Below are 27,826 nucleotides of genomic sequence, written 5' to 3'. Positions count from 1 at the left end.
GGTGCTTAGTGAAAATAATCAGCTTTGGGTTGGTAAGAGTAGCTCTGCTTCGTTGATTATTTTCCTATAACAGCACAACCCAGTGTTTTCTTCTTTACTGTTTAACAATGTATGTGTCAGATATATGGAGGTGGATGCAGGTGCAGGTGGTTTTATTAAAAGAAAAACAAAAGAAACAGGAACAAAGTGAAGACAAAAACCATAAAGCCAAATTGTGATTATGAGGCAAGAACCACACACAGACTGCCAGCAATAATAGATTACACACAACAAAAGCTTGACAAAGAAACACACAGAAACTGGAACTTAAATAGGGGTGCTAATTAGGTGCAACAGGAAACAGGTGTGAGTGTGGTGTGCTGGGGCTGATGGGTAATGTAGTTCTTCACCATTACCTGGCTCTGACCTGACAGTATGCAAAAAAATAGTTGTAGTTATTAATGCATCCCACAAACACTCAACTCAATATATCATTATTGCAATGATATACTGTATACACTGAGTGTAAACACACAGGAATGCTGTAGTTTTATTTTTAAAATAATTTATTTATCGCCTTTATAAACATATGCATTAGACAAGTACAGTACGATAAAAGTTTGAAAAAAAAAAATTCTCTGCACTTGGAAAGAAGTTGGAATCAGAGCATGTGATCAGCCTCACTATAAAAAAACAGTATTTCTATTCACAACATTGCATCATTATTACATCATGAATTGTTCACACCATCCAGCTCGAGGCTGAAGACTCTATATTGTGAAGAAACATACATAATAAAATGAAATGTAATCTTATATTTATACAGCTACATTTTTTGACACCTTACTAAATTCAATAAATATAAACTGAACACAAGACAGTAGAAACGTTTTCTTCTCCTGCTGTTTATCTGACAGGAATCAGAGGTTGCCATCATCGTTAAACACTGTCTGAAGTGATTTTGAGGCAGTGTGTCTGAAAGAAAAAATTATGTTTTAGAGTTAAATTATTATCTGATTTTTCTGTGTAGTTATAAAGTATGTTTAAAGAAAACCAGTCTTCACCTTTTAGTACAAGTAACAACGGTAGCTATTATTGTGAGCATGAGGATAATTCCAAACACAATGCCAACAGTGGAGGCAGAGCTGCTTGTTTCTGCTAAACACACACACACACACACACACACACACACACATCTTCAGTTAATATGCAATGAATGTATATTGATGCGTGTTAGAAACGATCCTGTCTTCATCTAGTCTGAACTTTCTCCTCTCAAAACATACAGAATGACAGCAGTGACTGTCAGTGTTTCTTTCTCATGAAGACTAATAATTCAGATTTATAAATGAGATTTATAAAACAAATTTAAAAAATTGTTATTTAAGAAAGAAAAACATATAATAGTTGATATGCTACAGTTTTCTGTAAGCAGATTTTTTTCTTTTTAACATTTACGGAACTAGTGTCCAGTGTCAGCGCTTTGTAATTGTCAGAAGTGAAGTTGTTTCCACCTTGAGAAAGTCTTCTAAGAAACTGAAAGACTTTGTGTTTTGTGGTTTCTTGGTAATATGACAAGCTGCAATTTTTGTCCTTTTAACCTTAAGAGAATGTGAGAATGTGAGTGACTGTTTGTAGCTGTTATAACATAAGTGACAACAGGAACTAACTTGTTTTGTGGACAACTTGTGGACAAACTGTTGTTATATGAGAGAATAAAATACTTCATGATATGCTGTCATAGAAACATAATCAACTTCAAGGTGATAACATTAACTCCGCTTCATCACACCAACTCATTGTTGATTATTTTCTTATATCAGCCTGAGACCAAGTGTTTTATTCCTTAAAGGACATTATAAAAACTCAAGATCGTGACAAGACTAAACACTGTGGTATATTTACCTTTCCGGATGGTGAGTATGATGGTAGCATTCTGGGAGCCCCAGGTGTTTTGGGCTACGCATGTGTACAACCCGCTGTCTTTAGAAGTGAGATGATCTATAGTCAGCTTCTGGCCTGTGCCTCTTAAAGTCGTGGTTCCGTTCATCTGGAACCAAGTGAAGGTGATCAGTGGTGAGGCGGTAAAGCTGGTACAGGACAGGGTGAGTGACGTTCCCTCGACAATCTCGCCTGAGCTGGTGACCATCACTGACGTGTTCACTGGGGGATCTGAAAAAAACACCAAAGGTCATATTCTGTATAGAACCCTACAAGCTATCAGACAGGGTTTCATGTAGAACCATGTGCACGTGCTCAGAACCTTTAAGAATAGTTATTAAAGAGCCATTGTGTAAGAGCATATACCTTTGGACACACATAACAGCTACTTTCACTTCCCCTTTTAGATCAGTAATAGAACATAAATGTCAAGTTTCTTAGAGGAAATGTCTGACCTTTAAGCTTAGACTTACTTCAGTCTAGAGTCGTGATGTGTTGTGACAGAGAGTAGGATTGTGCTGAGTCTCAGCAAAATAGCAACCCAAATAAATGTGTGGTGTGTGTCATAGAAATTAAAGAGCTTCATGTTTTGTATAGGGTTCAATCCAGTACGCAGATAACTCAGAATCATTGTATAATATTCTACTCTGTATATATAATAAAGGAATGAAAAGTTGTGTAAGGTGTTAAAATGTACAAGAATAGACTTTTATACAAATAATCATCATCATAATAATAATAATAATAATAATAATAATAATAATAATAAATGTAAAAAAATTCTGAAAAAGTACATAACATAATATAGTAATATAATATAGCTGCAAGCAGCGATTATGGGGGCCAAGCACTTTGTGGCCCCACCCCTTAGCAAAAAAAAAAAAAAAACATTTTAAATGTATAAAAATTCTATATATATAAAACATAAAACTAAATGTGTAAATGTGTTTTAGAAAATATAAATTATGCTTTTTCTCACTTCATGAGCTGAAGTAATATGAAAGCACAAGAATGTGCACAAAAATGGCTGAAAATCTGAAAAATGTTTTTTAAAACATCCTTTTGTGTTAAAAAATAAATGTATAATAAATCCTAAAACTTAAAATATGAAAGTACATTTAAAAATATTTTAAATCTATAGGGCATAAACTGAAACAAAATGTTGTAAAGCAAATTAAGTATGAATTAATAATTTTTTTTTAATAAAAACATAATCTAAGTATATGATAATAAATCTCTTTACATTTCATTTGAAGTTAAATGTAAATGTTACAAATGTTAAAAATTGCTGTAAAAGTCACATCTCAGTTACGTGACGTTTCCTTACCTGTCACTTGCAGCGTGACGCCCCTCTGCCCCGGCAGTTTGCTCACAGGGTGGTTGGTGATGAAGCGGAACACGTACACACCGCTGTCCTTCATCCTCAGGTCGCTTATCCTGAGAGAGCAGTTCTTGGAGCCGAGTGAGCCCAGGTACTGGACCCGGCCCCGGTACGCAGGCTCGGGGAAGATGCTGGCGCTGTGGTACACGTAGGCGGGTGTGATGCACTGACTCTGGTTCAGACACCACATCTCAGACTGCACATGGCGTGACCCGGACTCATCAGGGAAGTCATAAGTGCAGGGGAGCGTCACTGAGGAGCCATGAGGGGCCAGGATGGGGTTCACAGGAACATGGACCACCCAGTCACCGGCCAGAACAACTCCAGGCATTAATGCTACAGGAGCAGCAAGATAGCGGACATACAGAGCCATTTCATTACGATTATCATTTTAGAGCCCCAGTGGAGTTGGTCTTACAAGCTCTTATATATATTTTGTAAACGCAACTAGATAAAAACAAATCAAATAATGCACTACGCACTATCAGTGTTGTTGGTTGTTTGATTATATATTCAGATTCATGCTTGGCTTCGTTCTCTGATTGGCAAAGCAAGCTATCTGTACTAGTTATGGACACTATGAACCTCCTTCCAAGGTATGTTTTTCTTTGTAATGTCTCGATGTACTTTTAATGCGAGATTATACGTGACAAAAAAACAAAAAATAGTGAGAAATTAGACTTAAGTGAAAGGATAGATAATGTCTCAAAATGTTACTCAGTTAAAAGTAGAAGCCAAAAAAAGTATTAGAGTCAAAGTTGCTACTTTAAATGCAATCAAGTATTGAAAAGTATGTATAACTGATGGAATGAAGTTAATCCATTTTCTGTATCCTGCACAGGGTTGTGGAGGAGCCTGGAGTCTATCCCAGGGTACGCAGGGCACTAGGCAGGGGGACACCCTGGGCGGGGTACAAACCCATTGTCACAGTCACACACTTTCACACACTCCAGACAATTTTAGAGAGCCTACAACACGCGTCTTTGGACTGGGGGAGGAAATTAGAGTACCCGAAGCATGAGGAGAACATGCATGTCAAAACTGTTAGGCGATTATTTTTGGGCAGTTTTGCATGAAAACATAATTCAAAAGACACTACATCATTTGCTAATGAATTAATCAGAAGTAAAATTATCCCAAAAATAACCCATATTCACCATTAGCTAGAATTGATGCTAGTCTAACCTGGCATTAAGGGAAAAAAAAACAGGCTAATTTAGAAAATATCGTCACTTTACGTTGCAAATGAGTGAAACTCAACAACAACTCAGCACGCTTTTTCAGAGCAGATGATGCAATCTAGGGAGGAAAAGGAGTTGCATCATTTTATCTTTGTTTATTTCAGCATATTGAAACATTTTCATCCTCAACTTCCACACCACAGTCCAGTGGCTTAGACACACTCGGATAGCTGTAGCACTACCTACACCGTGTAGCATGAGAAAGTCACGGTTGATGACGAAAGATTGTTGGTTGTTTTTTTTTCTGTATTGATGAACGTGATTGGGTGCTAAACTGAAATTATTGATAATTGGATTCTAAGTGTGCAATCAATGAAATAACTGTTCTCACCTGAAATAATCAGAGATGTCCACAGCCATCCGTTCTCAAAGTAACGCTCGCAAAACTTATCCATCTTGCTGTTGCATAGACCCAGAGAGAAGAGGAACATGTTTCAGAATCTTGTAGCTGTACCATTTTACTTCCTTTTATACTTTTCTATCCTTTCCTTGTGTCTGTGTGTGTGTGTGTATGTGTATGGTCGTGTTTTGTCATGGTTGTTAGAGGAAATGAACAGTAGCCTATTTCTGCCAGTCATCTTTCCACTTGCTTCTGTGAATGTTCATGTTTCCTTGGTTACAAGCCATATCATTATGGTCTGTTCCATAAACATTACTGAGGTACAACACTGTACCTTGTAACTGTCCAGTTGCTGTGGTGTAAGAGGAATAAAACACTTCAGGACGTGCTGTAATAGGGAAATAATCAACTACAGGGTGGAAACAGGGTGGAAACGTTGATTACTTTCCTAGAAAACATGTGATTAAAGCATGCTTATACTGTATGACCCATAGGACCGCATGCAGAAGTCTCGTGCGTAGAAAGGTATTCGGTCTGGGGCGTGGCCATTGCAGACCCCCTGTATGTGCTACGTCACAAATTGTACTATTGTACTTGGATAGTGCGTGCTTACAAGTGTTATAGTCCACTGTTTTTATGCACTGTTTAGTACAATAGCGTGTGGTTTGAGACGCAGCCGCGAGCACCTGAGCTGAGACCCCCTTTAAAGCACACCTGCCCCCCCGGGGGACAGCTTCCCCTGACCGGAAGCAGCAGGAAAAGAGAGAGAGAGAGAGAGAGAGAGAGAGAGAGAGAGACGAAAAGGGAGTGCAAAGAGGAACAACTTCTGTCCCGGTTGTCCAAGAAAAAGCTCCTTTTTAGTGGCGAAAGAAAAGCGGAGGGACTCTGGGGGCCAGTTAAATGTCAGTGTGGACGCGGTGAGGAAACTCTCACTTCAGTTTCTTTATTATTTCTTCAGGACTTCATCCAGAAAGACACCTGCTGCGAGGAAAAAGGTGAGAGCTTTCACTCCTGAACACAGCCAGGGGATAACGAGAGGGAAAGAAAAAAACAAAGAAAGAAACAAAGGAAAGAAAAGAAAAGTCGCAAGTTTTAGCGGCTCCTCATTAAAACCGCTCTAAACGATGCGACTTATTAAATCAGTCATTTCTGCTCACAAAGTTTGGGGCCTGACACTTTGGTGAAGATTGCTATCAGCTGCTAGGCTAATAACATAAACAAAACACTGCTTTAAAATTCAGATGTGATCAATTTAAAGGTTTAAAAGTTTAATTTTGCCCTAAATCATAAATGTCGCAAATATTTGGCCCGTTCTGTTGAATCTGCGGCTCGGCTTGCCCTTTGGTTTATTTAACTTGCTTAACCCGTTTTTAGCTGCTGGAGTTTGATTCAAGTGATAAATAAATGTATGATTGTTTGAATTAAATGATAGATCTGTTATTTGCAGGTGAACTGAGTTAAAGAGGGGAGGTTTTTGGGGGCGACCCGCATCCTCGTGGTTTCCTTTCACTTTTCTCCTCTTTTTCTTTCTGAAGGGAGATGACAGAGAAAAAGATCGGTGAGTTGCAGAACACACACACACACACACACACACACACACACACGCACACACACACACGCACACGCACACACACGCACGGTTTGGGCCTGTTCTCTCTTATTTTGACAGCAGACATGGAAGAGACGTCTGTTAAACATTAATGAGGTTAGACTGAAGTGGATTAGACATGTTTTGTTCAAACTTGGTGTAATAGCTAGTTATTAGTACTGTAACAAGGTCAAAGGTCAACCGTGGCCTGTGTGTCCACAGGAAATGAGTAAGGTGAGGAAAATACATTGAGCATTTTTTCTCCAGATGATGGACCGAGGACAGAAATAACACTTGCTGGTGATTCACTGCAGAGAGTGCTGTTTGGGATGAACATTACACAAGCTGTTTATGTGAAACACTGTTTTGCTCACTAAAGCCAGCTTTACAGTGTACGATATTTCAGCTCGATTCTGTCGAAGACGTCATAAAACAATCTTTAGTAGTGGTCTGTATGTCATGATATATGGACGATATGTCATGTGCTGTTATCGGCGGCCTTAGCATGCATAATGTGACGCTCACGGGAATCTACTTTAGCCAGCAAAAAGTTTGATTAGCGAGAGGTTGGATATGACAGGAAACCTCGGTTCTGTGCTTTTCTTCCAGTTACGTGCGTCAAGCAGTAAATGGGAACTAATTGCAGGTAGGAACTAAAGTTGAGTGGGGAACTGATGAAACGTCGGACCGCATGCGCCGTACGATTGGTCCGGGGAATCATTCGAGCATATTTGAATGTTTTGTTCAGCATGACTACTCGCTACTTTATAACCTAATATAAAGACTTGCATTCACCATGGATAAAACACCAGGTTTTACATGAAGCATTTACATTTACACGTTACGCAGATGTTTTTCTTTTATGTAGGATATAACGTCGGTGCAGGTTAAGAACAGTTGCTGTTTATTTGAACTCAAAAACATCCCCTCATTACATGTGTGATTCCACGTCAGAGGCAAAGAAGTCTTGAATTTGAAGATTTGAACGATGTAAGATTCCATGTTTTACTTTCAGAGAGTTTTCACACCTCGTTTACTTGCTAAAATCAGAGATTTTTATTCTTTTTTCATTCGGTTCGGTTGCTTCCACATTGTAATAACTTCCAAGCATGGAAAAAAATCAGGAATTTGTCAGGGTGTGCTTTCTTTTGGCTCTTACAAACCAAAAGAAGAATTTCTAAAATTTCGGTGTGCATTTACAGGGCTGTGTCTAGAACTATTTATAAATGAATGTTCATAATACAAGGTCAGTAATGATTTTTGATGCTTATGGAGCTTTTCAGACCTGTTCCTATTGTCCATTGAGAGAATAAAATATTCCTTAAAATGTATTTAAGCCATTTAAAGAGAAAAATATATTGATATACATGTGATCTAGAAATAAACATGTGTCCTCCAGGGAGAGGTGATATTTTTTTTCAGGATTTCACGTCATGTGCTGTTATAGTGTGTGCTTCACTTTCAGTGTTCATTCTGCTGCAAATCATGCAGGAAGCGTGGATCTAGTTCACCGAAAAAGAAAAATGTCGAAAGTTTAACAGCAGTGCTAAGCACTTTTCAAACAGTAAAGAGAGCAGCAGTAAATGGACCATCGCTAAGCAATGAGGGAAACTGTGTCCATCCATAAATGTGTATAAAAACAATTTATGAAGCGTGTTTGTATGTGTGTGTGTGTGTGTGTGTGTGTGTGTGTGTGTGTGTGTGTGTGTGTGTGTGCGCGTGTGTGTGTGGGGCTTTTGCAAGTTTGGCCTCTGTGTTGTGTTGTTTATCCGCTGACAGAGTGCCAAGACATACGGGTCTGTGTGAGTTATAACATTCGTCAGCGTTAATTTTGCAGAACAGCGTTCCTTATCTTCACCTGATGATGCAGTAAAATGTGAGGAAAAACATTTCATGTGGAAAAAAATCTTGATTTAAATGAACAGCTAAGATTTTAAGCAGTTTGCATTCACTTGAGTCCTCTACATAAACACGATAAAACCTCTAAGTAGCACTTTACATTCATGTTCTCTTAACTGTTATTATTTTACATAAACCTCAGTGTTAATACACCAGCAGTAATGTAAAGTAACAAACCAGCTAACACTTAAATAATAAACCAAATAGGACAAATAAACGACATCTGAAGTAACTAATGTTCATACCACCAGTGAATAAAATGATACCTACAACAGGTTATAGCAGCTATAAACAGTCGTTCCCTCACCAATCTCTCTTTTTTTCTCTCTCTCTTGAAGTTAATAAGACAAAAAAATGCAGCTTGTTGCGTTACTGAGAAACTGCAAAGGAGCGTCAACTCCTCTGTCCTGAAGATGTCGGAAAACTGTTACAGCTTTACCTCTGACTGTTACAAAGTGCTGACACTGGAGACTCCTTCCATAAATGCTAAATTACAAAAACAATTACACACGTTTTTAATCTGCTTATAAGGTGCGTCCTCCATACACGTCCCCGTGAATGAGCAGTTACTATAGAAACAACAACGTATTAGAACGAGCGCATTAATATTAATGAGCACTATTATCAGAACTGGTCTTAAAGAAAATTAATCAGCACCTTCTGGCCAATCCAGAATTCAGATGTCGGAGTATGTCAGAAAATGTATATTTTGTTGAAATAGCACTAACAGACATACACAAACTCAATTATCACGTAAACATTTCAAAAAAATACTGAAAACTCAGAGTATCAGTACATATTGTACCTACACAGACACAGTTTTCTAAAGTCAGTATCCATCCGGATGTCAATTATATGCTCATATATAGCCTTTAAATCAGATCCTACTAGCATCTACGTGTGGCACTGCGAATGTTTCATTAAATAAGAGCGAACTTACCTCAGAGAAATGCAGTGATGAATGAAATAACTGTTACAATGGCACTAGAAGTAATTTTTTAGCTCTGCCTGCTGAACTGAAACCTGACCACAAAGGTGTGTCCGTATCATCTGCTATAATCTGCCGAGTACAGCACGCAGTACGTCGACACACACACTGTACACTTAATAACCTCCTGCATCGCTGACATGATTGAGGGTTCCTGGGTGACTAAATTAGCACTGGTGCTGAGAAGGTTGTAATCATTTTCAGGTAGGAATAATAGCTATTTATAACAAATACCACATGTCAGTGATGTTGTGTGTCTCGTGGAGAATCAAGGAACTTCTCCAGTTTTCCACCTGTGGCTTCCTCCACATAATAACATTAAGCTGTTTTACTGGAAATGAAGCTCCAGCAGCACTCATGACTCACATCCATGACTCACTGAGGACTCAGATGCGTGCAGTAGCGTGTGCGCCAGATTAAACACCTCTGAACAGTACAGAGGGAATCTCTAGCGACAGTTTGATTTGCTTTGAATTCAGTTTGTGGCAATTTGATTCAATTCAGTTTGATTCTGAGTGCCACAATTTGATTCTGTTTGATTCAATTCAGTTTAATTTAATTTGATTCAATTCAGAGTGCCATTCCATATGATTTTATTCAGTTTGATACAATTCAGTTTGATTCGATTTAGCGAGCCACAGTGTGATTTTATTCAGCTCAATTCAGTCTGATCCAAATCAATTATGCAGGGTCTCACAATGTTATTAGATTAAATTAGATTCTATTTGATTCAGTTTACATTTATTTCTATAGCATCTTTCAAAAATTTAAGATCACTTTACGAGAAATTATAAAATATTACATACTTAAAATGAAAGAATGCAAATGAGGGACAAAAATAAATAAAATACAATAAAAATCATTCAAAAAAGGGGGAAGGCAAATAAGTAGGGAAAGAATGAAAAGTATTTATTATAAAGTTATTATACAGTTTAGGCTTGAACATGAACATTTCACAAATTTGAATAATATTTACATATTCAGAGGCAAAAATTCGCATAAATGTTTACAATGCCATGTTTTACTGTAGTCATGTAACACAATATATAATAAATGTTTTGGCTAACTCACCCTTATGTCACATGTAATTAATGACATGAACAATGAGCAAAATGAACAAAAGTGCCAGTGAAGTGCAAGAGTGAAAAAAAAGTAAAACATTAGTATGTAATTTATGTAATTAGTTCATTTCTAACAGACATTATGTCACAATTTCTGTGCTCTTTTAGGAAAGTAGTGCACTATGTAGGGTTTACAATGCAGTTATGTAGTATGTATACAGTATATATTGACTAGAAAGCTGTTGTGGATTCACTCAGTGAATTACTGTGTGACGCTGAGGTAAAGATGGCGGATGATTATATAGATCTCCTAATAAATGTCAGAATGTCAATGATAGGAAAAAATTCAGTAAATAAAAAGGAAATGATTCAGAAAGAAATGATTCGGTTTGATTTGATTCAGCTCAAATAGATTGTAAATCTTTAAATCAGTCCTTGTTGAATCTTATTGATTCATTTCCTGTAATGATGTATTTAGCTTACTAAATCTCATAATGAATTAAATGTACTCAAATGCAATTGAAAAGAGATTTGACAGCAGATTTGACAGAGTTTCTTTCTCAGCAGAGATATTTTGTTCTGATGTTATGTTTGTCAGTTTATGTTTCATTCAAGAGAGAAGCACGATGCATATATACAGTCGATCTTTACTACACAGAACTTTACTCGTAGCAGATGCAGTTCATTAAAATGTATAAGACACTGTGTGTTTAGCTTCTCAGTGTTGATACAGTTTTTACTGGATTTGCCCAACCTCTGTTTTGGAAAATAGAGTCTGAGTTTGCCTTTAATTTAAAAAGCAGTGAGGTGTGGAAGGCTGAAGTGGGCAAACAGGGAGCCGTGTGCAGTGCCAGATCACAGCATCAGGATTTTTTCAGGTGCGACACAAAAGTGCTGCTTGTTCCGTGGTGAAATGGGTCAGACCGGCCGCTGCTGGGCTTCGGACTCGGTACAGCAGGGCCAGGCCAAGAAGTGTTGTTTCATTTCCTTTATTTAAATCTCAGGGAAACAGCATGGAGTGAACTTTTATTTAAAGAAAATATAAACCAGTTAAATATATAAACCATTAAATACAGCTCAATGCAAAAGATTGCACACTCTTAACTTTACATTATATCGACAAAACATTGTTGTTCCTTACATGAGTGATATAATTCCATAAACAAAAGTGTCTCTGTGATTTTTACCCTCATCCAATGTCAGTAATTTTTCACAGACTACATATTCCCATGTCTGGAAAGAATATGCCTGTATGAGCTGATTTAACCCCGTCCCGTGCAAATTGACCTGTTGGTAAAGAGTTTTCACTCTTTCTGAAGCAAGGAATGATTTTTTTGCTGCAATATAAAAAGGATCAATGCTTCTGGTCACAGTTTTACGTCTGTGTGACAAAGCATGCAGTTTCCTTAGATACCTATTTCTCCAAGGTCATTCTCTGATAACTGGAAAACATCTCATTCAAACAGTGCTGTTATGAAACAAGAAAATTTTAAATGCTGCGTTCACCATTTTGTAACAATTTTTTAAGCAGATTTGGGTTCAGCAGACAGAAGATTATATTTTGCATGTGATTATGGAACAGTAAAAACGGAGGGGAACTCTTTCAGGACACGGAGATGTTGTGGGTGCCAAAACTATGTCACTAATGGAGAAATATGGGAATTTATAGGAAGTTAAGTGGTCTGTCTCTCAAACTTCATTTATTTCTTGTCTTTGTCTGTGTTTTGGGAGTGGATCTGGATCTCAGTACTGTGCCAGTAAGATGTTTTGTGTGATGGTGTGTTTCCTTTAAAACTGCCTGAGTTCTCTTGGTTACGCTGTGGTGAGGTTTTATAAGTAATCAGCTGTGAGGTTCTTTCAGCTTCTCAAAGAACTTCTGTCTCAGAAGCTCAAAATCCCAGAGCGTACTCCATGATTTTTTTTTTTTGTATCTGTAATTAATCTTGTGCAATATAATGATTTATTCATCTCTACATGATATTACACTGCCATGATATCCACTGACATTCATTCTGATTATTATATTACCAGACCTGACAAACCTCATGTATCAGAGTATGCTAGTCATTAAAAAGTACAAAAAAGTGCAGTCTTTTTCTCTCCAGTAAAAAAGGGGCTGAGCTAATTTGGGGTAAAGTTTGGTGAAATTCTCTTGGCTGGTAGTGGAGTTTTTTAACTGGAGAAGTGCCAAAAATTGGGGTAACGTGTGTTGAATTTATCTTCCCTGCGTCTGGAAGTATTGAATTGGCCAGAGAGGTCGGGCAGAGTGAGGCGCATGAGCTAGCCTCGCAAGAGAACTTTAGATCGGTCACAAATAGAAAATTTTCCTGCAACCTGGAGGTCCCATCGTACCACAGAGTCTCTAGCTGGGTGCCATCGAGTTATATATAAATGATCGCAATGGTGCCAAGCACTCAGGACTTTGAAATATTAAAAAAACAAAGCATGTGAGCTCTGTGGCAGCACCGCAGGCATCATTTTTGGCTCCAATGAATGATTGACAGTTGCGCGGGTGATTTGAGCTCTCAGATATGAACCGACACTCCCTGGAAGCCCCGCCCCCTTCCACCATCTCACATGCTCTTGTGGCTTTCGTGGCTCTCTCACTTTCTGCCATGGAAAATGGAGAATGTTTTGAGTTCGTTAAAGTGAAATAAAATTCATCAGCGTTTGACGTAGCTAACATGAGATATGTATAAAGTTAGCATCAGTTAAAGATATTTATAATGGATGCCATAGGAAATTTTCAGGAAATGGTCAAACTTTCGGTTTTCAGTCCAAAGATAAAAAAGGACAAAGATTTTGACCTAAAAGTAAACAGGCCCACAATGAAGTGTCAAATCTAATACTTTACAAATTACGTTAATGGTGACCATAATTAGAATTTTTTATTTTTTTTAGTCTGTCTTGGTCAGCGCTCAAACATGTTCAAACACTTTGAGCAGTAGATCAACTCAAAAAGTTACTTTTTATACTGTGTTACTAATTGCTGCTAGTATTATTACACCTGAAATGGAGGAAATGCTCGTTTTCTTTTTCGGTCTGTCAGTTCAGGGTGATGAAATCATTTATTGTGATATTTTAAACGGTAGCTCGTGAGCAGGGAAAAATCAATATCACACAAACCTATCCAAAATGTGATCTGTTAGTTATGTTACTTTCTTAACAACATTCATTTCATGGAAAAATGTAGAAATCATAATATGTACTGACACATCTACAGAAGGCATAAAATAACCCTTTAAAACATGATTTATATGAAAATATAAAGTGTGTAACACTAGTAATAGTAATGTTTGAAGTTTGCAGTGTAGAATTGTAATAAAGTTTTTGGCATGCACATTTTGTTGCACATGGTGCTTTATGTAACAGATCGCTGCCTCATGGCCAGATCTGACGAATCCAGCCCTGGGACAGTGTGACACTCGCTCCGTGTGTGTGTGTGTGTGTGTGTGTGTGAGGGGAGTAGATTATGGCACTGGTATTAAATCCCCAGTTTACTTTGTGTCCATGGACGTGCTGACTTTGGACTATTGATCTCATTCTTCTCTCGTCTCTCTCCACACCAGTCGTTGTGTTTCGTTTTGTCTCGCTCTGGATTTCAGCAAAATCATTTCTCATGTTAATAACATCAATAACATAATATAACAACAACGAACAACAAGAAACAAGTCATGTAGAATGTTACAATATTATGATAATATAGTATTATACACACCTCATATAGGACAGAAAGGGCGTTCCAGTGAGATCTCGAATGTTTTCTGTATATTTTGATTATCCTGAATGTGCCTCTTGTGTTGTCTGTCTGACAGGAGCACCAGGAATGGCCCTGTGTAGCCGGTGGAGAGCCGCTGTCGCTGTGGGTGTGTCTGCCGTGGTCCTGGCGGGACTGGGAGCCGCGATCTGGGCCCTGGGTGAGTCCTGCTGCTGTGATCTCTGGGAAATGTGTGTTAAGTAAGGAATAAAACACTGTGTGTTGGCTGTTATAGTAAAACAACAAACCACGGGGTGGTGTGAAGACACGGAGTTACTATTACCAACCCGAATTTGATTATTTTCCTATTATAGTACATCCTGAAGCATTTTATTCCTCTTATACAACAGAAATTTGCCAGAGATTATAGGTTGTTATTCATTCACTTTTATCCGTTTACAAAAAAAAAAAAAAAAGCAACTTGTCTTGTTATTAAAAAAAACGCAAAATGTAAACTCCATTATAAAATAAAGTAATAAGAATACTTTAAAAGTGTATCAGTATGTTATTATATCACGATACTGATGTCATTTCATATCAGATTGCTCAACCTTAATGCTCATATATTATATAAAATACAGTATATTGATTTATTTTAGTGCTGGTGTGATATGATGATGTCACACGGCCTCGACTGTGTGTTTGTTTTGCAGCTACATACATAAAGACAGCAGAAGACATGGGTTTATATGACGGTAAGATAATATTAGAACAACATTTTATTCCTGATGTATTCCAGAAGTTATAAGCATATCTGATAACTTTGCACATTTATTCCTCACTACAGTGCAGGTGAGCGTGGCGGACCAGAGACTGCGGGTGTTTGACTCCGCCCAGCGGCGGTGGAGACACGTCTGCTCGTCCAATGCCAATCAGCTGCTCGCCGCCATCAGCTGTGAGGAGATGGGCTTCATCAGGTAACCGGGGGAGAAAACATTATGAAAGCAAATAGAGAGAAAGAACATTGTAGTGGAAAATGGACAAAAAATAAACTTTTTTGCACATTGCTTTCACAGGGCAATAAATTTCTCCATCACGTGCGCTTCTGACAGCAGCAGCAGCGGCCAAGAGTTCTTCTGCGTCAAAGAGAGCGAGTTAACCTACGGCAAGAAGATCTCCACCGCGCTGTATCCGTGGTGAGACTGCACCAGGGCTGGGCGATATGACGATTATATCGATATCGTGATAAATTACATCACAATACAATTTTATGGGTTATCTCAGATGTTGTTAATCAGTTTATTTTATTACATTATTTTTTTTTATACTTTCTTTCTATATTTTGCACTGAATTTTTACAGATTTACATTTTTTCTCTCCTTTTCAGTATTTTTTTTCTTCTTCAGTCTTTTAAATTTTTTTAAATGTTAAATAAAAGTATCCTCAAACTTAACTTGATGTTTGATTTGTGCTGAACCTTTGACATTTTTAACAATTTTTCCTTTTTTTATCAGCATTAAATAATTTATTTTTTAGATACTAAATGAAATTTTCATTCAAAGCTCATTTGTTTTTGCACAGTTTCTTTTATGAGACATGAGTGTTTTGCTGGAAGTTTCTAAGCAAACCTAACCTATCATGATACACATGCTATATGTGGTATAAATCTTTTCGAGAATCGTGATATGGTGTTATTGCCCATCACTACTCGAAACTATTTATAGAAATGAAAAAGGTTGTAATCGAATCCCTTCTTCTGAACAAATCACTGAGTAAAAGATTAAATGTACTGAACTGAAATGATTTGAATCACTTAAAAGAATCGTTTTGTAATGAAGACCTGTATGTGTTTCAGTAACTGTGAAAAAGGACAGATTGTTCAAGTGCTTTGTCAAGGTAAGTTCGAATTCTGTACACTATACAGAGTTTAGTATCGTATATGGGATATAAAAATGCACACTTTTGGCACTGGTGTAAGTGAATGTCTCAGTGTTTTGTCGTGTTGTGTGTAGATTGCGGGCGGCGTATGCTTCCTGAGGAGCGGATCGTCGGAGGTGTGGATGCGCGACAGGGCTCGTGGCCGTGGCAGGTCAGTCTGCAGTATGACGGAGTTCACCAGTGCGGAGGATCCATCATATCAGACCGCTGGATCGTCAGTGCTGCACACTGCTTCCCTGAGTGAGCCACACACACACACACACACACACACACACACACACACACACACACACACATCATAGTAAAATAATGACCAGTCTGGTGGTGTGATGAAGCGGAGTTACTGTTACCACTCTGAAGTTCATTATTTTCCTATAAAAGCATATCCCAAGTGTTTTTTCCTCTTATACTACAGCAATTTATCAGCAATTACAATGTTTTATCTATTAAAGAATGACATGTTGTACATTTTATCCATTTATAGTTACATTTAATGTTGTGGAGTCAGCTATAAACAGTCGTTTCCTCACCATCTTTTTTTCTCTCCCTTGAAGATAATAAGACAAAAAAAAAAAACCCTGCAGCTTGTCGCATTACCGAGAAACCGCAAAGAAGCGTAAACTCCACTGTCTTGAAAACTTACAGGTTTACCTCTGACTGTTACAAAGCACTGACACTGGAGACTCCTTCCAGAAATGTTAAACATATTTCTCCTTACAGAAAACTTCACCATATCAATGATTTTTTAATTCGTTTATGTGTAGCGTTCGTTGTACAAGTCCCTGTGAACGAGCCGTTGCTATAGAAACGATAACGTATTACAACGAGCACATTAATATTAATATAAACGTGTGATTTGCAGCTGCACTACTGCCAGAGCTGCTGTTATAGAAAATTAACCAACACCTTCTGACCAATCACAATCCAGCATTCAGCAGTGCTGTGATGTAATATATTTTATTTCCTGTGATAGCAAGTTAGCTTTTGTTAGCTGTCTAATTGTTAACTCTAGTTGTCATTATCATGAGATAACTAACATTGTTTTCCAGAGATTTTTTTTTTAGATCTTGACATAATGAATGATTTCCTGAGAGAATGATCTTATCGTGCTGCAATATAAAAAGATAAAGTCTTGTTAAAAGCTGTGAAAGTAAAATAAACCTGTTTGGGGTTTATGTGGTCACATTTTTTGACCCACACTCACTGTTTGTGTTTGTGTGTAATCAGGAGATATCGTCATGTGTCAAGGTGGAGAGTTTTGATGGGTTCCATCTACAACACGCCCATCCATAAGAACGTGGTGATCGCTGAGGTGAAGACGGTGGTTTATCACAGCAGTTACCTGCCCTTCGTCGACGCTAACATCGACGACAACAGCCGCGATATCGCAGTGCTGTCTCTCACAAAGCCTCTGCAGTTCACTGGTGAGTCGTTAACTCGAGTCGTAAAACTCCACACACGACTGTACTGCATCAGAAGGCTGTTTTTAGATTGTACAGAAAATTATATCTGTAATATCTGCAGTTATACCACAGCGCTGTCGAATTCTGGATTCTAATAGGTCAGAAGAGAAGGTGTTGATTCATTGTCTAGAACAGCAGCTCTGACAGTAGTGCAGCTGCAAATCACAGGTTATTATTAATGCACTCGTTATAATACGTTATCATTTCTACAGTAACAGCTCATTCACACGGACTTAAAAATGTCAGATTAAAAAATGTGTGTGTAATCGTTGATGTGGGGAAAGTTTTCTATAAGGAGATTTATGGAAGGAGTCTCCAGTGTTAGCGCTTTGTTACAGCCAGAGGTAAAGCTGTGACTTTGTGTAGTTTCTCGGTAAAATGACATGCTGTGGGGTTTTTTCAAGAAAGAGAAAAAAGAGACATTGGTGAGAGAAAGACTGTTTATAGCTGCTGTAACTACGTCGTTATAGAACTAACTTCTCTCACAGACGTAGATCTGTTTATCTCACAGACAAACAGATTCTTTACTAAATAAAAAATATATATTTGTAAGTATGTTTCTGTGGTATAATGCAGAATAAATAAATATAAGGCAGAATTAATGTAACATAAATATAACTTTAAAAATCTACAATCTGTTATTATATTTTATCTATCGTTATTATATGCACCGTTATTTCCCCATTTATTAGAAAATAAAAAAAGAAAAAATTAGAAAAGAAAAAAGTAGGAAATTTACGTAAGTAAGAAAATTTTATTTCTAGAACACATTTAAACACAGCTTACACAGACCAAAGTGCTGTACAAAGGACACAGCAATCATATTAAAAAAATATTAATAATAAAAGTAATAAATTAACATATTATAAAAATACATAGAGAGACATATACCAACGAAACTGACACGTACCTACAGCTCCAACGCCTGACAAACAGCAGGGGACAAGCACAGAGTTACAGACATAATGGATTGTAAGAAGGCCAGAGAATAAAAGTGTGTCTTGAGCCTAGATTTCTAAGCAGAAATGGACGGAGCACTTTTAATGTAAGTGGCAACTGGTTCCACAGACGTGGAGCAGCGACTGCAAAAGTTCTGTCACCTTTTAGTACATGGGTAATTTAGCTATAAATAAAATGACCGAGACAATGATATATGGCATTTTTTCTGGGAAATTTTTAGAAAATTAACAAAATCTTCAGCCCTTTTGTGTGATTTGTGCCAAGTATTGTGTTTAAAATGCTTTATATTATGTTTTGTGTTTGGGGAGTTTAACAGTGATTAGAAGGCTGAGTTTGATTCTGAGGAAACGCTGCAGTGTCGTAAGCCGTAGTTCCTCCCTCCGGTTTCAGGTTGCCAGGAAGTGCAGGGAACAAAGCTGCCCTGTTTTCTGCAGATCTCAGGCCTGAACAAAAGACAGTACTATCAGAAAAGTCTGGAATCACGAAGCAGGAATTTGTAAAATGTTCACTGCGGTACATTTTCCCCCTCTTGTACAAATACTCAGGACTCGGTGTAACTTCATGCAGAATAATGGCACATAAAAGTACACCTGCTCAAAGCCAGGTGTTTATTAGATTTCAGTAACGCACCGTATCTGAGTTCAGAGCTCCTGAAAAGTGAACTGTGTCAAATAACACAAAACCGATTGGCGAGAGCTACAAAGGGAATATCGATTAAAGCCTTCGTTTTATCAGTCATCTCGGTTTATCAGTGAATCTGTCTGAAGCTGTTTAACAAGAGCTGTGTGACTGCAGATATCTGTTCCACCTCAACCTCAGATTTCACTAATGAGCTCCTCCACAAAGACGTCGACCTAATTAGAGCAATCGAGTGAAATCACAGCTCCTCAGTCAGCTCCTCGGTCAGTTCCCGTCTAACATGACCGAAATCTTTTGCATCTGTTTATCACACAAAATTGGACACTTATTCGATCCAGCTCAATCTTCTTAAAAATTGTTTACAAGGGTATGCTAGGCTTATTTCAGAGCAAAATGACTCTGTGCTTAGTCCTAGCTAGTGTCAGTTAACTAACTAATCCAGCTCCCTAGATTAGATTTAATTCTTATCAGCAGTAAAGTTTGATGTAACTCTGGTGTTAAGGAGGCTGTTCCAAAGATTTCCAAAGAGTTACTTTTTCAGTTTTTTTTTGTAAACCTTTTAATATAGTTTTAAAGCCATATCTAAATATTACTACATTATATAAAATGTATTTTAAAGTTTATACAATAATTATTTATGAATTGCTCAATAATTAATCATCAAGTTCTAATTAGTTAACCAATTATTACTTAAACTTACATTAAAATGTTATTAAATTTATTGGTGTATTTCACTCCATGTCTTCATACACTTTTTCTCTCCTGTTTGCCGTAGACTACATCCAGCCCGTGTGTTTGCCCACTTACGGTCAGCGGCTGGTTGATGGTCAGATTGGCACGGTGACTGGCTGGGGAAACGTCGAGTACTACGGTCAGTCAGCCTTTATATCAAACCGTAGCATGTAGGAACAACCCTTGAGTTAGAACTGTAACAAATAATGTCTGGGTGCATCCATAAAATGTGCAGGTCCATCATAATTTCCAAAACAAAATAAGCTTTTAAAAAGAAGTTTAGTTCACTTTCTATAATTTTTATGTTTCTGTTTACATATTTTCCTGCCTAGAAATTAGTCCCGCCCACAGACCTAACAGCATTGCTTTCCCCTTTTTTTCTTTTTTTTTTTAATTAAAAGTCAATTAACAAGTAGTTTTAACAGTTAGGGGGAAATAAAAAAAAAAGATTGAAAGTGGCAATTGCAGTTTGTCCCACAGGCCTTTTAGAGGCCTCAGAAATTACAAACTGCTCCTTTAAGTTGCTAAGGGAAATAAGACACTATACTTACATATTAACTGTAATGCATACTGTATTTACTTATTATTTAATATGTTATTAAAGCTGCACTTTGTAATGTGTAAAAGAGAATTTCTAGTCATAAGTAATTTCTTGTAATAAGTGTATAATTTCAAAGATATCTTAGATACCTTAGAAAAAGTGTGATTCACAATCTTTTTATGCAGGAGATCTGGCGTAATCATTTATGATTTCTTTAATCATGGTTTAGTCATTTTAGATTTCTGGTTATATTTTTCTGGCCCAGAAATTAGCAGAAATTAGCCCAGACTTAACAGAGCTGCTCTCACAAGTTTCTTAAAAGTCCATTCACAAGGCATATGTAGTTTTAACAGGAGATGGAGTCATTTGAGGGAAATGAAAAGACTGTGAGTGGCAACTGCACTTTGCCTCAGAGGCAGTTTTACACACCTCTAAAAATTAAGATATAAAGTAGATACCATACTCATACCAAGGATTTTGCATGTGGTTTCACCCCGACTGGGGCTCATAGGTTTTTCTCAACTCTTCTCCCAGGTGTGTTTTATTTCTGCTGATCTTCACATCCTAAACAAAACATTGTCCATTATTTTCCATTAATATTTTTATTCTTCCCTCCTTCTCAGGCACGCAGGCGAATATCCTCCAGGAGGCCCACATTCCCATAATCAGCGATGCTGTCTGTAACGCCCCTGATTACTACGACAACCAGGTCACCACCACCATGTTCTGTGCTGGTTATGAGAAAGGAGGAACCGATTCCTGTCAGGTAACTGATAATGATCGCCAGATTACCCAGAGCACTCTCCGGTCACAAGATGGCGCCATTCAACCATCATTCTGCATTAAGATACTGCGAGATACCGTGGTGCTTTATAATCACTCTACACGTTTACTTTAGGGAGACAGCGGTGGTCCCTTCGTAGCGGCCGACTGTCTCTCTAAGACGAGCCGCTACAGGCTGCTGGGCGTGGTGAGCTGGGGGACGGGCTGCGCCATGGCAAAGAAACCCGGCGTCTACACCCGAGTGTCCCGCTTCCTGCCCTGGATATCCAGCGCCATGAGGGTGAGCAGAACATCCACCACACACACCAATCATCCAACACACACACACACGCCTTTACCACTGTTTATCACATTACAACTTCTAGGTGGGGGTCAAGTCATCTTACGGCATGTTGAATAGAAAATATTTCACTGCCAATCTTCCAATATTCTGTTTCTGCGATGTTTAGCTTTATGAAATGGGACATCAACGCACATCCCCAAGTGTTTTATTCCTCTTATACCACAACAATTCATCAACAATTACAATTTTTAGTTATTAAAGATGTCAAAACATTTTCTTCAGTTATAATTACATTTAATGTTGTGGAACATCCAAGAAACAAGTTAGTTCCTGTTCTCACTTATGCTATTGCAGCTATAGCCCGTCGTCCCCTCACCAGCCTCTCTTGTTTAATAAGACAGACAAGTTAATAGGACAAATTTTTCATGTTACTGAGAATCCACAAGGAAGCGTAAACTCCTCTGTCCTGAAGACATCACAAAACTTACAGTTTCAGCTTTACCTCTGACTGGTACAAAGCGCTGACACTGGAGACTCCTTCCATAAATGTTACATTACAGAAAACTTCACCATATCAATGATTACACACGTTTTTAAAATAAGCTTTAGCAAGTCCCTGTGAATGAGCTGTTACTATAGAAACGATAACCTATTAGAATGAGCGCATTAATATAAACCTGTGCTTTGCTGCTGCACTACTGTCAGAGCTGCTGTTCTAGAAACACAGAGTTCTTTATCACTATCACACATTTCTGTCCTGTTGACCTTATTGAGATCTTTTTTTAAATTCACCATTTGTTTGGAAAAATAGAGAGAGAGAGAGAGAGAGAGAGAGAGAGAATGCTAACCTCAGTTATGGGTGCGGCCTGAAATTGAGTCACAGAGTTGCATGCTCAGGTCACGTACAGTTCAGATGTTTCCAGCTTTTGCTGTCAGCTCTACAGGCGAATCTCAGCACAGCAGTGGAACAGTAGGAGAGACTGTTTGGTCCTTTTTTTTGTTCTTGTTTTTTTTCAGGAAAATTTCCGGACGTGACAGAAACACTCTGTCTTTTAATTTCACAGCTTTTCACGCTCCTGTTTGAAGGTGTTTTATGACTAGGAGTGTCCATCAGAAAAAAAAATAAAACATATTTACTGATTTATATACATTCATTGCTATCTATGGTGTACATTTAACAAATTGTAGCCCATCTGATGCTCTGCACAATGTATTGGCACCCCTCTACCCTGTCCATCAAAGAGAAGGGATCACCACTGAACACATATTATTTCTTTGGGGTGGAGGGGTGCCAATACTTTGTACTCCCAGGAACAGACCACAGTCAGTAATTATGCAACTGCATAGTGATCAGTATGGTATGTGGAGCTCATAAACTGCAAAACTATCATCTAATTTATTGTTATACAATTAAATACAATTATAATATACTTTCTGTGTGTGTGTGTATATATATATATATATATATATATATATATATATATATATATATATATATATATATATATATATATATATAGTAAAATAATGAATATTCATGAAAATATGATGTAAGTTTCAAGTTTAATTTACTAATTAAATTAAATTATATTTTTAAAATATTACATAAAAAATTATTTTAAATTGTGAATATTTAATTACTTATTTTGAGATTTTCATTAAGTATAAATCATTTGATACAAATTAGGAATTAATATTTATTGTCCTATTTATTACACAATTGTTCACCGGCTCCTTGCCCTCACCTTCCCAAGCACAACAAAAACTATCTGAGTTTTGCAAACTTTGCAAAGCATACAGGGAAATCAGGGACTATATATACACACCGACCGCACTGACGTAAATAACAAAGCGCAGGTGCAAATGATAACGAAGGGGCATGTGATTGGGGGGCGGAGCCTGAGCAGGACTGCGACAGAACTGCGGCATCACTCAGTGTTTATACAAATGATCTCCACTAAGTACGACATTTTGGTATTTTATAATCAAATATCAGCACCTATGATGCGCTTTGGGAGTTTTGACGTGCAATAAAGAATGACAAACATTCTGCATTATCATCATTATTATTATTATTATTATTATTATTATTATTACAGAATTAATCCACCGTGTGTGTGTGTGTGTGTTTAGACTTATGAAAATTCTCCCGGAGTCCATAAAATGGCTCGTGCAGCCACAGCGTAGGCCACCTGAGACTTGAAGCTGTAGGAAAAGACCGAGATCAGGTCTGCGATGGACGTCACGAAGTCCCCAAGACCAAAACAGTCGATCAGAAAGAAGCCAAGTCTCCTGTTGCCTCGCCGTAGCTCAGACTGACGCCTTTCAGTCAAATGTTAATTTTGTCCAGTTGATGTAAAACAGCAGCTGTAATTCTGTAAATATGTAATGACACAGTATAGAGGAGGGATATACAGAAAAGTCTAATGCAGGGTTTATAGGGTGGGTTTTATTCAAACTTTATACACTTTCAGAAAAAAAGGTACTGGAATGTACAATTGTAGAGGTGCTAGCATTGCCAAGAAGAATTTAACCACCAAAAAAAAAAAAAAAACCCTAACGTATATCAGTAGGCATAAACAATAAAATTTATATAGGTTAAAGTGATATTTAACCGCAGAAATGTTTGGATTTATTCAATATAATGAATTCAGTTAATCATACATTGTCTACAGCTGCAGTGAAAGATATTTATACATGATTTTTTTGTAGCTCTGAACATCAACATAATGGCTTTAGCAAAAAAAAAAAAAAAATCAATTTATTTAATTTTTATATGTACACTGATTTTCACAACATTGTCACAAAGCAGCTTTACAGAAATCCACTTTTTATTACACAATTAATACATATTATCGTGTGTATGACACAAAAGGTAAAAGATCAAACAAATCAAACAACTTGTTGGCCCAAATATGAGCGCAAAATACTCAGTATATTAAAAAAATAAAATGATGATAGACTACATTATGAAAGAAAATATTTTTTTACAAAAAAAATAACACTCAGCTTTTATTATTGAACTGCTGGTTTGTCAATATAGAAATGCAACCTACTCTGTCTCATATACTCATATACGCAGGTCAAAGTTTAGATAAAGCTGGCACAAAAAAAGCAAAAGTTAAAAAAACGTAGTTTTCATGTCAAAAAATTGTATGCGGGTAAACCATAAATGTTGGCACCTCTCCTTTTGCTTGCTGCTCAAGGGTACCATTAGTATGAATCTTTCATCTAGAAATGTGAAAATAGTCTACCTTTAAAAATGTTTCCATTAATAATTAACTTTTAAATAAAAGCACTAAAGAAATCTACTAAAGGAACCCCAGTGACAAGGCACGGTTACAGTAAGTACCTTTTTGTTCCTAAGAGTGTATGCGTGAATTCAGAAAGCTAGTGCTTGACAAAAATTTGATGAAACAATCGGGGTTTTTTTTGTTTGTTTATTTACTAACAGGAAATATTGTTTGAAAAGGAAAATGATTAAATAGTGTCTGTTATATGCAGGTTGTAATCCATGTACACTAGGCTTGTGCGATAAAGATTTTTCCCCCACTTTACCTTTTTCTTAATAATAACGATTTAATCGGCCGTGACTGTTAGCAAAAAAAAAAAAAAAAAAAAAAAACAGGAAAGCGAGAATTTCCATCTCATAAGCTGTGCAGTCGGGAACTGCTTACTGGCAGTGGCAAGTACAAAACTCAGCTGGATGTTGGAGATTTAATTCAATTCAGTTCAGTTTTATTTGTATAGTGCTTTTAACAATGGACATTGTCACAAAGCAGCTTTACAGAAATAAATTAATTCATGATATAAATTTAAATTTTATGAATTGATCCCTAATGAGCAGGCCAGAGGCGACGGTGATTTAGACGGTGAGCATCAGTGAGTTTTAGGTGATTCTGCAGTACGTAACAGTACATTTTCGATTTAATCCTTTCACAGATTTGTTGTCTAATTTCCACATGGCTGACATTTTCACTGATGCTGCTGCTCTTAGTGTTTGACTGGTGAAAGAAAAGAACCAAAAAACGTTAATGTTATTTGTAAAGTGGTAGATTTAGCACTGTTTTATAGGCTTGTTGAATCCTTTTGGATCATTATTTTCGTTGTTTTTTTTCTCTAACATCAGTTAACAATATTTATTAGGAATGCCACTGGAAAAAAAAAAAAACAGCACGTTTGGGTTTTGGTTTTTCGGTGGCATCCGTAATAAATATAATTAACTCATGTTCAGTATATACCTGTGAAATGTTAGCTAAGTCTAACAGACGCAGATAGATTTTATTTCATATTAATCAATTCAAAACTTTCTCCATTTATTGTTACAGAGCGTGAGGGCGAGGGCGCATGAGATGGGGTAAGTGGGCGGGGCTTCCAGACAGTGTCAGTTAATATTGGAGTGTTCAAAACACCTACACAAATCATTCCAGATTCATATTAATATCAGTTGTTTCTTCTCCCATTTTATTTATTTTGATGTATTTTTGAGTGATATTAAAGTGTGGAGCTTAAAGGTTAAAGGTTAAAGGTTAAAGCGTAAAGGTTAGCAGGTCTGGTGATGTAATATAATCGGAGCAGACATCACTGGTATCATGGCAGTGTGGTATCGTGTAGAGACAATTAAATCTTTATATCGCACATGCCTAATGTACAGTCACTTTTTACTGACTCAGTGTAATGAAGGAATATCGCAGAAGTCTGTACAGAAAGGTTTACATCCTTGTTAAGCTGTTGGGGGGTGTAATGCTGGATAAAAAGTCTTAAAGTTGTATTTTAGTATAAGATCATAGAGCTTTTATGAGCCGTGGCTTGCACGTAATAGAAGACGTACACATAAATACGTATGTGAAATACGATGGCTTATTAAGTCCATTAAATCTGCACGTTATAAAGTGTGTTTTTTCTGAACATTTTGCTGTTTTGGTATTCAGTCTGGACCTAAAACGATTGGCTGTAGAGTTCATATCACACAAAAAAACCCTTAATATATCCTGTGTTCCTCTTCTTTTATTATTATTGTTTTCTTTTCTTTGTTAACGGCTGTGGAAGAGCAGTAATATAAACCAAAGACTGCTTTATTTAGCCGCAGTAGTATTAAAGTGGCAGTCAGTATTTTTGCTTGTTACTTGTGTTTATTGTTGTAAATATGAAGTAAAAATCTTCTACTATGCAATAAAATGTTTAATTGTTATTACGTTGTATTTTTGATTGTATTGTAAGTTGCTACACTGTAATTTAGCTGTTCTGGTATAACACACTATTTTATAGTTAGTTATTTAATATAATTTACTGCAGAATTTATCAAACAAAATAAAGTCAATGTAGAATACTCAGCTGGAGTTTTATATTTAAGGCGCATTGATGTTAAAGATCCTGAATTTCCCATAAGCCCTCATTATTTTGTTAGATGTATGATACAGGAGTATGCATCAGTCATAATAATGTTTATTCATGTGCACTTTCTTTCTTTTGTGTTTGTGAAAGTTCAGTAATTGATGTGAATATATGTACATGACTGAAATTCAAACTGCTTACCTCTTTAATGATGTTAAAGTTGCTGAATATATATATATATATATATATACACCTATAGCATAATTTAGCATAATGTTTGTTTTTTGGTCAATTTCATTGTAAAAGTTACAACCATGGGCATTGAAATAAAGTCTTAATTTTAAATACGATTACCTCATAATGTTTTATGTTCGCACCCACCAAAGGTACAAAACATTTTCCTAATTTCTGATTGCACTTAAAATTGACTTTATGGAAAGTTAATGATTTCCGTAACCAGGGTTGTATGTTTAAGTTGCTGAATATTTTAATATTCCAAAAGTTTATGATGAAGGATCACATTTTTATGAAGACGTAATAATAGGGTGGCCAATTAATAAATCAATAACTGCTATGGTAGTATTTTTGTGCCAATAAAACCTCTTTTAAAATTAATTCCAGTTGAACTTGTAATTATAATGTTTGTATAACACTTTAAAGTGAATTCAACTTAAAATTTTTGAATAATGAGATGTAAAAAAAAATAATAAATAAAATTTTAATGACATATTTTAAAGTCAGTTCATTTATTTAAAAATGTTCACTTTTTCCACTTCATAAATATATATTTGATCGTTTTGATTTGAGGTTGTTTTTTTTTAAATTGAGATTAAGATTCTTTATATGGTTCTTTAAAGAAAGTATTATTCCTGTGGTTAAAATTCCTTAACCATTTTAATGCTCATTTGTAAGGATCTAAATTTTCATAAGTTTTTTTATGTGGAGTTAAAAATCTCAAAGAACTATACACAGGACAGATCAAATGTATCCATAAATAGTCAACAATTATTCAAAAAATAACTAGAAATCTACATATCT

At 36.7% G+C, this 27,826-nt stretch overlaps 2 protein-coding genes across 7 annotated transcripts; one reads left to right on the top strand and one right to left on the bottom strand.

The window, feature by feature from the left end:
* Positions 1-127: 127 nt before the first annotated feature.
* Positions 128-12,476, bottom strand: LOC113532957 (myelin-associated glycoprotein). Of its 3 annotated transcripts, XM_053227848.1 has the most exons (6): positions 9,310-12,476; positions 4,874-4,941; positions 3,248-3,637; positions 1,885-2,151; positions 1,044-1,137; positions 142-954 (listed from the first exon to the last, which is right to left on the bottom strand). In XM_053227848.1, exons 2-6 carry the CDS (start codon positions 4,935-4,937, stop codon positions 900-902), a joined length of 870 nt encoding a protein of 289 aa, XP_053083823.1. In that variant the 5' UTR covers positions 4,938-4,941; positions 9,310-12,476; the 3' UTR covers positions 142-899. The 3 variants fall into 3 exon arrangements, with proteins under 3 accessions (XP_053083822.1, XP_034154125.2, XP_053083823.1); XM_053227847.1 differs by lacking the exon at positions 9,310-12,476 and having other exon boundaries at positions 128-954; positions 1,044-1,134; positions 4,874-5,444; XM_034298234.2 differs by lacking the exon at positions 9,310-12,476 and having other exon boundaries at positions 139-954; positions 4,874-5,444.
* Positions 5,529-27,138, top strand: hpn (hepsin). 4 transcript variants are annotated; one of them, XM_053227846.1, is made up of 13 exons: positions 5,529-5,877; positions 6,418-6,440; positions 14,234-14,335; positions 14,829-14,870; positions 14,963-15,092; positions 15,192-15,311; positions 15,971-16,011; positions 16,128-16,293; positions 17,281-17,477; positions 19,891-19,986; positions 21,012-21,154; positions 21,287-21,451; positions 23,588-27,138. In XM_053227846.1, exons 2-13 carry the CDS (start codon positions 6,422-6,424, stop codon positions 23,639-23,641), a joined length of 1,275 nt encoding a protein of 424 aa, XP_053083821.1. In that variant the 5' UTR covers positions 5,529-5,877; positions 6,418-6,421; the 3' UTR covers positions 23,642-27,138. The 4 variants fall into 4 exon arrangements, with proteins under 4 accessions (XP_053083821.1, XP_026780500.3, XP_053083820.1 ...); XM_026924699.3 differs by having other exon boundaries at positions 6,330-6,440; XM_053227845.1 differs by lacking the exons at positions 5,529-5,877; positions 6,418-6,440 and adding an exon at positions 6,739-7,116 and having other exon boundaries at positions 25,783-27,138.
* Positions 27,139-27,826: the final 688 nt, after the last annotated feature.

This window comes from Pangasianodon hypophthalmus, chromosome 22, assembly GCF_027358585.1.
Source record: "Pangasianodon hypophthalmus isolate fPanHyp1 chromosome 22, fPanHyp1.pri, whole genome shotgun sequence".
Lineage (NCBI taxonomy): Eukaryota > Metazoa > Chordata > Actinopteri > Siluriformes > Pangasiidae > Pangasianodon > Pangasianodon hypophthalmus.
The sequence above is the reverse complement of the archived record's forward strand: the minus strand, read 5'-3'. Positions and strand labels throughout refer to the sequence as shown.

Excerpts from the sequence above, each read along its gene's own strand:
- hpn (XM_053227844.1), top strand. The coding sequence starts at position 7,044 with ATGACAGGAAACCTCGGTTCTGTGCTTTTCTTCCAGTTACGTGCGTCA. Across the intron at positions 7,117-14,233 it reads TAAATGGGAACTAATTGCAG|GAGCACCAGGAATGGCCCTG; the intron begins GTAGGAACTAAA and ends TCTGTCTGACAG. Across the intron at positions 21,452-23,587 it reads GGATATCCAGCGCCATGAGG|ACTTATGAAAATTCTCCCGG; the intron begins GTGAGCAGAACA and ends GTGTGTGTTTAG.
- LOC113532957 (XM_034298234.2), bottom strand. The coding sequence starts at position 4,973 with ATGTTCCTCTTCTCTCTGGGTCTATGCAACAGCAAGATGGATAAGTTT. Across the intron at positions 1,138-1,884 it reads CATACTCACCATCCGGAAAG|CAGAAACAAGCAGCTCTGCC; the intron begins GTAAATATACCA and ends GTGTGTGTTTAG. Across the intron at positions 955-1,043 it reads GTTGTTACTTGTACTAAAAG|ACACACTGCCTCAAAATCAC; the intron begins GTGAAGACTGGT and ends TTTTTCTTTCAG.